Raw genomic sequence first — 11,602 nt, forward strand, 5'->3', positions numbered from 1 at the left:
CATCCTGAGTCGGGACGTGGGGCAGAGCGAAGGCCATCTCTTCGGGCTGCCACTGCGGGTGACTCGTGGCACTTCCTCTCACATCTCATCCGTTGCAAGAAGGTGAGGAGCCCTGAAGAGTCCGCGACGGTGACTGGGTTTTGCCTGTGACGCTGGGACAGGCTCGCAGGTGCAGCCTCAACCATAGGCAACGGGGTGTCCGAGGCCCTGACTGGCCGCTGTGGAGGGACCAGAACCTGCCCCCCATCCCCCGGGCGGGCAGGGACACTGCCGCCCGGGGACACTGCCGGCTGGTCCTCTCCAGGACACGTGGCTGCCCTGCCCCAGCCCCGTCCCCCGAGGTCGGAGGCCTCTTTCTGGCCAGGCTGTTGAGGACAAATGTAGTTCAGCAGAAAGATGTGACCAGAAGGGGCCTTCCCAGCGGAGGGAGAGGCTGTGTCCAGATGCGGCGGTTTACAGGGACAGGCTGTGATCCAAGCTCTCCTGATTCTGAACAAGGTTCCTAGAGGCACAAGTGAAATGACGTGGGAGAGAAAGTGCCCTGCTGGCTGAAAAGTGCTGGATGAATGTTGGATATTCCATCGTGACCCAGGGCACAGGTTACAGGTCACAGAGTGCTGGTTCTTAGGGACGATTTTGGTCTGAGCTGCATGCGTGTCAGCCCATCTTTTTCAGAGGAGCGGCTGCAAACATCCCGTCCTTGGGCTTCCTCTGGATTTTGCACACCAGCTCCGGCAGGAGTGGCTTTGTTACCACCCCCCCCCCCCCCCCCCCCGCCCGCAGGTCAGCAGGGCTCTCCGAGGAAATTAAAACTTCCTGTGTTTTCTAATATTGCGTGATGTTCTCTTTGGCCTTGGCTTTTTTTTTTTTTTTAAATGAATGTGCCCTGGAATCTTGATTTCAGTTCAACTAGATTAGTGAGATGTCTTTGGTGCATTTATATCAGGAAATATTGAGGAACTTTCTGGTAAACTCAGATGAATCTAAAGCAATACAAATTCATGGACATTTACTATAACCCTTAATTGATTTGCTTGATATATTTATGTTAAATAAAAAGTTTTCTAAGGCATATGTGTTTTTAAAACCAATTTGTTTCTTGGTGTGATGCCTGGGATTTATTTTGCAATAATCCTGGTGGAGGGGGTAGTAGGAGGGTCACAGATGGAGCAAAAGTCCCCCCCCAACCTCAGGAACTGTTGGAGCTGCCCTGAGCACATGCCCCAGGCTGTGTGCTTGGCATGTGGTATAGTTGGTTTAAAAGTCACTTTATTTACACTTTGGGCAGACAAGGTCATTTAAGGCAACCAGAGCAACTCCTGGTGCTGCTGTAGATAATGGAAATTGTTCAGTGAGGTCAAATACGGTGGAACTAAGAAGCGGGACTGGACCCATGGACTGTGGTTTGCAGACCCTCCTATGGTATCAGGTAGAGACGCGTCTAAGACAAAAATGAAGGTACAAGTCCCCTCGCCCCCGTTCTGGGGGCCCAAGCGCATCAGGCATGCAATGTCAGTTTCCGTAAACGGACTTGAATTGGAGCCACGGTCACGGGATTCTCGGCTGTGTGGTCTGATGCCCTCTCGACCCAGTGGGGCCATCGAGTAGCTGCCACGGAGACGGACTGAACACTCTTGGCTTTTCCTTTTGGCCTGTAGAGCCAAAAATATTTACATTTGACAGCCCCCGTGCTATGTATCTTGTTTGTTTGTTCGTTCATTTCTGTCTCCCCACCTGCATCGCCCTCACCTCGAGGGCAGGCGTCTGGGTTTTCAAGGCGCTTTTTTCTGCAGAGAAGACAGAGCAGTGCACAGAGGCCTGGGCTCTGGAGCCAGACAGCCTGGAGTTGAATCCGGGCTCCTCCCCGTAAGTCACGTGACCTTGGGTGACTCACTTCACCTCTGTAAAGTGGCGGTGTGTAGTTCCTCCTGCGTGGAGCTGTGTTAGGGAATCAGTAAGTTAACGCCTGTGAATCGTGGCTATTTGCATGTGTGCTGTGACCATTATCCTCAAAGCGTCTGAATTCACATCAGCGGGTCCCTGCAGTTGATTCTCCTAGATCCACCCTCCTTGCCAAAAAAACCCCCAAAACCCGAAAACCCAATCTGCCCCCCAGGTGCACTGAGCCCCCAGCTCTTGCCAGGTTCACGCTGCTGCACGTTACCCGCTGGGCTTTCCCCGCAGTCCACGTTGAGGACGTGGCAAGGGCCCTACTGCACCACGGACTCCGAACGGGCGCCGCGCAGCACCTCTGTGTCCCTCCCTGCCTCCTGACAAAGTGCCTTCCTTCAAAACTCCACCAAGGACACATCTTTTGAAGAGGCCCCTGAAAATGCCAGATGGCTGGTGGTGGGTTGATCCGGGGTTCCTGCTCCCCAGCCCCCAGTTACCCACCAACTCCATTCGCTCAAAACTGCACCTGTATGTCTCTAACTTAAAGAAAATTCAGTCCTGGGGTGCTGTGGTCTGAATGCCTGTGTTCCCCTGAGTGCATATGCTGAAATCCTAACCCCAAAGTAATGGGGTTAGGGTTAGGGTCAGGGTCAGGGCTAGGGCTAGGGTCAGGGTCAGGGTCAGGGTCAGGGCTAGGGCTAGGGCTAGGGTCAGGGTCAGGGTCAGGGCTAGGGCTAGGGAATGAGTATGTGGGGGCTTTGGGAGGTGACCGGGTCCTGAGGCTTCACCTCCTGGGATTAGTGGCCTTGTAACAGAGACCCCAGGAAGCTCCCATGCCCTTTCCATCCATCATGTGAGGACACGGCCAGAAGATGACTGTCTGTGAACCCGGAAGGGTCCTCCCCAGGCACCAAGCCTGCCTGCAGCACCCTGTGGCCTTCAACCTCCAGAACCGTGAGAAGTAAATCCTTCTTGTTTATAAAAACCCAGTAGTTGGTTGCAGCAGCCCACACTGACCAAGGCAGGATGGGAGTGAGACACGGGGCAGCCGCTGTGGAAAACCAGTATGGAGCCTCCTCAAAAAGTCAAACATGGAACTACCACGTGGTCTAGGAATTCCACATCTGGGTGTGTACCCAGAAGACATGAGAGCAGGCTCTCAAAGAGATATTCGTACCCCCATATTCACAGCAGCATTGTGACAATAGCTAGGAGGTGGGAGCAACCCCGGCGTTCATGTGTAGAAGGATGATGGATAAACACCATGTGGTCCATCCAAACCATGGAATATATTCAGCCTTAGAAAGGAAGGAAATCCTGACACCTGGTGCAACGTGGATGAAATTTGAGAACGTGACGCCTAGTGGAATAAACCAGTCACAAAAAGACAAGTGCTGTGTGATTCCACTCACAGGAGGTCCCTGGAGGAATCAGATTCACGGAGACAGACAGCAGGAGGGTAGGTGCCAGGGGCTGGAGGAGGGGGCGGGGAGTCAGAGTTTAATGGGGACAGAGGTTCACTTTCAGAGAGTTCGGTGGTGATGGTTGCACTACAGGGTTAATGTACTTAAGGCCACTGAGCTCTCAGTTGAAAGTGGTCAAGATGGTCAACTTTATGTTCTGTGTATAAACACCTCAGAGCCACAGCCAGTGTCCTCCTTCTGGAACTCTTTCCAGAGCAGAACATAACGCATTACTTTCAGTGTTCACAATAGTTGCCGGTGAGATTGATTTGGGGAAACCACCCAACATTACTCAGGTTCCCGTCAACGACAGTGTTTAGCTCTGAGGCCCACACGTGGGGCCACCACAAAGTGTCTCAAGACCTGGAGCCTGGGCCAGGCCACAGGGCCCAGAGGCTGGGAGGCCAAGCCGGGCTGGCAGGTGCCCGTCCCTCGGGGCAACGGCTCCAAGGTTTCTCCTGCAGCCTGTGGAGGAGAGCCTCTGGGCCAGAACTCCTGCCTCTGCAGGTCCCAAGCCCAAAATCCGGCCCAAAGACCTCAGAAAGACTTGTTTCTTTTCCCTTTCTAACACAAAGTTCATCTTAATCAGAAACAAATGAGGCCAGCTTCCAGGCAGACCTCCTCTTGCACTTCAGCTCGTGCCAGTGACTAAGGCCAAGGATTTGGGGAACCACATGGCAATTCTAGTAACTGAAGAACCGAGTTGGACCTGGGCGTTTTCCCTGCGAAAGCGAACGTTGATCAGTCCTGCAGCGAGTGAGATGAGTCACTGCTCTGACCACTCGTCTTGGCCGCGGCTCTTCCTTGCTGTGTCTCTGCTGCCCCACTCGACCAGCGGTCTCATCGGCAAGGCCCCCGGCCTAGAGAAGAGACCGCACATCACACAGCAGCCCCTGTGTTCCAGCTGGGCCAAAGGGAACTGAACGCACTCTCTTTAGAAACCACCTGGCTGGTTCTGCAATTAAGGTAATTCTCATTTCAGTTATGAAATATTCATTCTGAGTGTGTGTGGTCTGAGGTGCTGTGCAAATAACCCATCGAAGATCAGTTAGCTTTCCCCCAGAAGATCTGCTCTTTTGTCCCAGGAGTTTCCCCCTTCCTGGGAGAGGCAGAGCCAGAGGCAGAAGTCCGAGCCCAGGTGCCCTGATCTTTCTTTCTTTCTGCACATCTTCACAAATCAATGATACCCGGCACGATCTGTCGGTCTCTGGGGATGTGGGATGAGTGAGACACAGCCCGTAGCACTAGCAGCCCCGGGACTATAGTGAAGGGATATTGCCGACCGCCCAGGGACCCCACCGCATCTTCAAACCGCGGGCTCCCACAGAGTCTTGGGGGAGCCAGCAGGTGGGCAGGCCAAGAAAGGAGTGACCATGGGATTCTGACTTGTCTGTGCTCGGGGGACCTGGCTGGGCTGCTGAAGATTTCTTGGATTGTGGCATTTTGAAACTTTGTCCAGCAAGAGAGAAAGGCCAAGGGAAGGGAAGGGGCCACGGGAGTTTGGTGACAGACAGAGGAGGAGCACCAGGTTCACGCCTCGGGGCACCTGCCCTGCTGTCCACTCTCCCCGCTCCACTCCGTCCTCAGCCCACACTGAGCGCACGGGGCCTCAGCTTCCACACTGATGGAGAAACAAACTGCGATCTCAGAAACGCTTCCGACTTAAACCTCCTGTGGCTTTCGGGGGCTCGCCGTGGCCCTCTGGAGGCTGGCCTCTCTTTTCCGACCGTTTCTTGACCCTCCATGTTGGGACCCACAGAAGGTGTCAGTGACATCAGCTTCTTTCCTTTGTTTTTCTTTCTGAAATTTAAGTCGGCACTTCGAGGAATGTTACCTATTAGGAAAGTAGAATTCTATGACATTCAGAAAGGGAAATGATTTTCCTGAGATCTGAAGCCACTAGGTAAACCTACTTTAGATGTAGACTTTTTTTTTTCCTTAATGTACATGCAGTAAGATCCTCTTTTTGATGTGCAGTTCTCGTTTTGACAAATGCACAGAGTTGGGTGACCACCGCCAGTCAGCCTTCCCCAAACTCCCACACCTGCACCCCTGGTGTCCACCGATCTTTCCTCTGCCCTGATCGTTTCTTGACGTTTCCAGAGTGTCATGTAAGTGGAATCACACAGTAGGTAGCTTCTGAGTCTGGCTCCTTTCACTTAAAAAATGCATTTAAGAAATAATTTATGTGAACATAAGTTTTCATTTTTCTTGGTTAAATACCTGGTAGTGGGATACTTTGGTCATATGGTAAGTGTATGTTTATAAGAAACCACCAAACTGTTTTTCAAACTGGTTTTCACATTTGCCTTTTTACCAACAACCTATGAGAGTTTTGGTTGCCCTGAATTCTTGTCAACACTTGCTCTTGTCAGGTTTTTTCTTTCTTATTTTAGCCATTCCAGTAGGCATACAGAACTTGCTATAGTTTAAATTTGAATTTCTTTAATGACTAATGATACTGAACATCTATCCATGTGCTTACTTGCCATCCGTATAGCTTCTTTGGTGGAGGTTTATTTGTTAATGAAATATTTCAAACACGCAGATACTAATACAACAGATGCCTATCCGCCTACCCCCCACTAATGTCTAGAAGATTCCGTTTCCGGCCTGAAGTTGATAATTTCTATGACTGTTTCTGTTCATTCACTCCTTACATGTAAATATACACAAACAACATAGCTAGAGAGTTAGAGTGAAAACGGAATATTTCTGGAAAAACACAATGGACGTGGAGAGTGCCACCAATTTTAAAGATCTACCTCTTCGAGCCCACGTCTCCCCAGCCTCCGCGGTGAGGACAGCTCGTGTGTTCCGTGCCCCGGCAGCTCTGGCCTTTCTCCTGCAGCCTCTCCCTCGACAGGGCGGCTGGGATGCGAGGCGAGCACGGGCCGATGGGACCCCCCCACCCTGTTTCTGCCCAGGGCTCTGCCCGGCTGTGGCTGCCCCGCTCCCACGTGGGCTGGATCCCACCCCGGCTGGCTGCCCCCGCCCGCCCTGCTCTGCCCTGCAGGACACCATGCGGGGGCTCTGCCCCCGCTGGGCGTGAGCTTTGGTAGCTCATTCGGACACGGACCCGGGGCAGCTCTCCGTGGAGCCAGGCTGGTTTAGCGTGTGTGTCTTGTGAACGAGGGCAGGGAGGCTAAAGCCATGACCCGGAAACCAGCGGGCGCCAACCGGGGCTCAGCCGTCTCCAAATATGTTTCCGTGGGCATCTGGGCAAAGGCGAGCGCAGGAGCCGAGGCTCCACCACGAGACAGTTCCGCACGCGCCCTGTGCTGCGGTCACGGCCTCAGCCCTGCGGGGCAGAGTGAGTTTCAAGGCTGCTTTGGGGGCTGTGACAGCCAGAGTGAAGAGGACAGCCCCTTCCTGGTGTGTCGCCCAGGAGAGCTGTGAGGCCACTCAGTGTCTCATGTTTGCGTGGCCTCAAGGTTTGCGCAGACCCTCGCCCTTAGAGCCAGGCCAGGAGCCCGTCAGCAGACCCTCTGCTTGCCCGAACAGTGACCGTAGACGGCGAGGGTTCAGTCCATTCAGCGGCCCCACTTCTTTTCTTGCGTCTGACACTCGTCTTCCTGGCCGTGCAGTTCTCTTCATCCTCTGCCTTCCCGTGGCTTTGTTTTCCGCTCGTTACTGAACTTGGCTCATCCTGCCTTTCTGTCAAGTAACTAGTTTGTGTGTCTGCTTCCCCCGTGGACTGATGGAGAAGCAGGGCCTCCGTGCACTGTCGTGCAGGTCTTACACTGCGCGGCCTTCAGTCTTGTGTCCATATTTATAAACATAGACATATACGACATTTATATATTTACCAGCACAACTCCCTGGTCGCTGGCAATAAAATGCCTTAAGAAAGAAATGTGTGTCTAATTTGCACAAAGGTCCCAGCAGGCTAAGCATGGCGCTGACTGTAATCACCTAGACGGCAGTGATACCATCTTTTTGTTAATCCACAGGCTTTATCGTTTAGAACAGGTTTAGGTTTGACAGGAAACGTAGGCACAGGGAGTCCAGCATTCCCACCCCATCCCCTCACAGGAACCGCGTCTTTGTAAACATCAAGCCCTGCATCCAAGCCGGTCTGGAACAAAACAGAAAGACAACCCACAGAATGGGAGCATATATTTGCAAATGAAGCGACCAGCAAGGGATTAATCTCCACAATATACAAACAGCTCATGCAGCTCTATGTCAAAAAAACAAACAACCCAATCAAAAAAACGGGCCAAAGATCTGAAGAGACATTTCTCCCAAGAAGACACACAGAGGGCCAAAAAGCACGTGAAAAGATGCTCCACATCACTAATTATCAGAGAAATGGAACATGGGAGCCTTCTGACACACATTTTTAACCCTCGAAGTACCTGACTGGTCCTCTGAGGAAGGGGCGTCCTTCCCAGAACCCTGGAGGGAGGTCACCCTGGGGGGACCCCGCCCCAGGGGGAGTGTGGCTACGGCAGCCGGGGGGACCAGGCCGTCCTCGCTCTGCACCTGGGGAGATCTGAGCCCAAGGATGTCAGAAGCCTGTCAAGGTTACCCCTGCAGAAGTGGCGCTGGGGCTCGAGACCCCGCGTCCAGGGGTCTCTGTCTTCACAGCCTCCCCGCCCTGCACCTCCGTCTCGGGGTCCAGAAGAGTGGAAGGACCTCCGCCGCAAGTTTGCACGTAGAAGCCAAAGGGACATATTGCTTCTCGTTCCCCTAAACACACTCACCTGCCCTGGTGGGTTGTGGTCGAGGACTTTCTTGGGACGTAGAGGATCGTCACAGTCGCTGTTCCTTGAACCACGAAGGGCGCACGGCCATGTGACCTGTTCACTTGGACAACACTTGGGGGCAAAGGGACCTTCAGATGCAAGAAAGCCAACGAGCTTTGGTTCTCAGCGACTCATACACGTTCTTTCTTTCTCGTGGTTTATTTATTTCATCAACAGAGGACCTTGATGTAATCATTTCTCTGTAATTTGGAGATAACATCTCTTTCACTAAAAATAGAACACTGCCTCTGTCAGTGCATTTTACAGGCAAGCCCTATCTTGCATGCAAATTAAACAAGAAGTTGGGATTACTAATAATGACATAAGGGCGGTATGGGTATGCAGCTGAATTTAAGGTGTCCAAATTAGGAGAATAACATCATTGGAATAAAGGTGTGGAAAACAGACCCCAGACGCACACCCTCTGAAAGGGGCCCCTCTGTCTACACGACAGTTCGTACATTATTTCAGCCACTTGGCAGAAACCTGGCCTGTAGAAACAGCAACGCGATCGTCTCCCCTTGTTCCACGCGGCCCTGTTTGCATCTGGAGAATCAGCCTTGACCTTCAGTGTTTCAGGAACAGGATATGGCACACAGAACAGAACGCAGGTCACCCGTGCGGTGCACACAACCCACTCGAAGGTGTGAAGCCTGTCTCGGGGTCCAGGGCTGGGGTCTGAGGCAGTCCTTACCCCAGAAAGCCACGCCGTTCACCTGGGCGCCTCATCGCCAAGTGCCTTCCTGGCCTGGGTGACAAGCATGGGACAGAACCAATGGTGCCATGGAAACAGCTGGGAGATGGGCTGAGCCTGCCATTTGGGCCACTTTCCCTTGTATATTTTTGCCCTCTTGTATATCCCTCTTCCCACCCCTGCTGAGTTAAACCGTTAGTTCTGGGAAGAGCAGGGTGTGACCTGCTCTGTTGGGCCCAAGGGACTCCCCTCTAACCAGGTCGTCGTGGTGCATCTCCCCTGCTGGCTGACCCCACCTGGGGCCCTGGACCTTTCCGAGAGAGTCCACAGGTGGAGGATAGCCTCTCGGGGCTGCTGGGCCTGTGTCCTGGAGAGCCCGCCCTGGTGACCCCTCCCACCACAAGGGGCTGCGAAGGCGACAGCCCTCTCACCAGGCCTCCCTGCGGGGGCACCTCCTCTTAGGTGGCAGGTTTGCTGCGCCGCAGGCAGTGATGAGCCTGGAGGAGTGGGTGGTCCCTGCTGAACCCTCCCCCCCCCAACACACGCACACAAACGCCAAGGGACAGAGCTCCTCAGCATGTGTGCCCACTGAGGCACTGCACAAACGTGGCCGTGGCCCTGCCCTTGGAGGTCCCTTTTCTGATGGCAAATACGTCTGCGATGAAGGAGCACACTCACCACGTGCGGGCCACGGGCAGAGGCTTCGTGCTTGCTCTCCAGGGTGAGCCCGCGCAAGCCTGCGCCGGGCGCTCTGCAGCTGCCCCACCCCACGGAGGAGGGATGCTTAGGGTCCATCCAAGCCCATCCTCTCCGGAAGCACACGCGTTACACCCCGTCTCTCCCGAGCTCTTCTCTTATTTGTGGGGCACCGGGCTGGTGAAGCAGCCAGTGACCAGAGACGAGCAAGAAGCCCGCTTAGGAAAGAAATGCGGAAGTGATCTGGGGGTTACCCTGCCCAGGTCCCTACCGCCTCTCCTGCCTCATAGAGGGTTAGGGTGACAGACTGCACGGCAGGCAACGCCTGTGTGTCCCTTGCCCCGGGGCGGGGGGTGCGGGCTGCCTCTCCTGTGCCCTGGCCCAGGGAGGGGCTCCAGGAAACACACTGCTGGGAGGACTGGAGAGTCCGCACCGGGAAGAGGTCCGTGGCGCATTTCCATGGCCAAGAGAAGGAACGGGGACCACAGAGAGAGGGCCAGCGAGCCACAGTGTGGGGCGGCCGCCGTCGGGTGTGTAAGAGCAGGCCCCGCAGAAGGAGGTGGCCGGCGGCGTTGACGGGGGGCAGCCTCAAGTCTGGGAGCAGCACGCATTCTCCCATTGTCCCCTCGCCCCTATAAACCTCCCCTGGGCCCGCTCGGGAGGCCCCGGGTCCTTCCCACCTGCACCTGCCTCTCTGCGGGCCCGGCTGGAGGAGGTGCCACGGCCCCCGAGTGCCGTGGGGCGAACGCTCCCACCGTGGTCACAGGGGCGCAGTCGGGAAACCCGGGCGGCGGCTCAGGGCCGTGAAGTGCTTCCGCAGCACGGACACGGTTACGCACGTAGCCAGCCCCCAGAGCAGAGACGACAGTAAACGGCAGCCAAATAATTTGGAAATGCTGTTTGGAGGACCTGCTGTCTTTCCTTTAATACGGTGTATTACACGCTTATATAATTTAATTTTCCGCAGCGGCTCTGTGGAGCGGCCACTGGACCCAGCAGACCCGGCGCCGGGGGCAGGAGGCAGAGGCTGGACCAGCGATGCCGGCGCGTCCTCCCCCGAGGGTGTCGCCGCGGCCTTCCCCGTCCTGTGCCCTCGGGCCCGCCACCCAGAGCAGCGCGCACACCAGCTTCTGACTCACAGGAAACCCCGCGCGGCACTCATTTTCCCCTCCCGGCGAGGAGGCGGCACTGACCCCAGGAGACATGCAAAGAGGCACCGGAGAAGGCAGCGGCGGAGTTTCCTGCCTTCTGTTCGGCGCACGCGCCGCCCGACCTCCACGGGCGGCTCCCGCGGGCTCGGCCGCCGGCCCCTCTTTCCGGCCTCAGGCTCCGCCCCTCCGCGGCCCCGTGGTCCCCGCCGGCCCTCCCGCGCCGACGCAGCCCCGCTGACGCCGCAGCCCCGCAGCGCGAGGGCGGTCGCTCCCAGCCGAGCCCCACGGGGGCTCTCGCAGCTTGAGGAAGCCTGCGGGCGCCTTGGTCCGAGGAGACCGCGGGGCTGGCGGACACCCTGGAGACCCAGGCGGGAGGCCCCAGGGGAAAGGCAGAACCCTCGCACGGGGAAGGGTGGCTCCGCCCCAGGCCCCCAGGGACGCAGAGCCCCGAGGGGGCCCACGCTGCTGGCACCGGGGGGGCCCCGAGGCCAGGGCTGTCGGATGAGCAGAGCGCCGTTTTTCCCCCGACCTGAGGTTTTGCTTTCGTTGCTGCTGCTGCTTTCTAATTGCGAGGCAGTCATTCAACGCCCCGGGCTGCAGGGGGCTTTCGCTGGGCTTCCAGGAACAGGCTGGCCGGGGGTTCTCGCTCGCGCCCCGGCCTCGGCAGGCGGGGGTGAGGGAACGTCCAGGAGCCCGGGAAGGGTGAACGACCGGCGGGCGCCTTGACGCCGACTGCGCCCCACCCTGTGCTCCCGCGGGTCCCCGGTGGGCGCCTGCTGGGGCGGGGCGCGGCGGGGGGAGGAGCCTGCCAGGGCCTTAACCCCACCCTCTCCGACTCCCTGTCAGCGGAAGAGGCCGAAAGTTCCTTGGAGCTCACTGGGCAACGTCCTGGGAAGGACCGGGTTTGCTCCCCCAACCTTGCCCCCGACGCCCCCCTCTGAACCCCTCTCTCCT

The 11,602-nt window shown here is 56.2% G+C and overlaps 1 protein-coding gene across 3 annotated transcripts; it reads right to left on the bottom strand.

Annotated features, from left to right (window-relative positions):
• Positions 1–6,273: 6,273 nt before the first annotated feature.
• On the bottom strand, positions 6,274–11,347 carry LOC116761564 (collagen alpha-1(XVII) chain-like). Of its 3 annotated transcripts, XR_004352051.1 has the most exons (3): positions 10,637–11,347; positions 8,066–8,307; positions 6,274–7,434 (listed from the first exon to the last, which is right to left on the bottom strand). XR_004352051.1 is itself a non-coding variant. In XM_032647433.1 (2 exons), exons 1-2 carry the CDS (start codon positions 11,227–11,229, stop codon positions 8,199–8,201), a joined length of 702 nt encoding a protein of 233 aa, XP_032503324.1. In that variant the 5' UTR covers positions 11,230–11,347; the 3' UTR covers positions 7,575–8,198. The 3 variants fall into 3 exon arrangements, 1 of the variants encoding a protein (XP_032503324.1); XR_004352052.1 differs by lacking the exons at positions 6,274–7,434; positions 10,637–11,347 and adding an exon at positions 8,569–9,011 and having other exon boundaries at positions 7,575–8,307; XM_032647433.1 differs by lacking the exon at positions 6,274–7,434 and having other exon boundaries at positions 7,575–8,307.
• Between the last annotated feature and the right edge of the window lie 255 nt (positions 11,348–11,602).

Source organism: Phocoena sinus, chromosome 11 (genome assembly GCF_008692025.1).
Source record: "Phocoena sinus isolate mPhoSin1 chromosome 11, mPhoSin1.pri, whole genome shotgun sequence".
NCBI classification, from domain to species: Eukaryota; Metazoa; Chordata; class Mammalia; order Artiodactyla; family Phocoenidae; genus Phocoena; species Phocoena sinus.

Excerpts from the sequence above, each read along its gene's own strand:
- LOC116761564 (XM_032647433.1), bottom strand. The coding sequence starts at position 11,229 with ATGACTGCCTCGCAATTAGAAAGCAGCAGCAGCAACGAAAGCAAAACC. Across the intron at positions 8,308-10,636 it reads AGTGCCGCGCGGGGTTTCCT|AGAAATGATTACATCAAGGT; the intron begins GTGAGTCAGAAG and ends TCCAAATTACAG.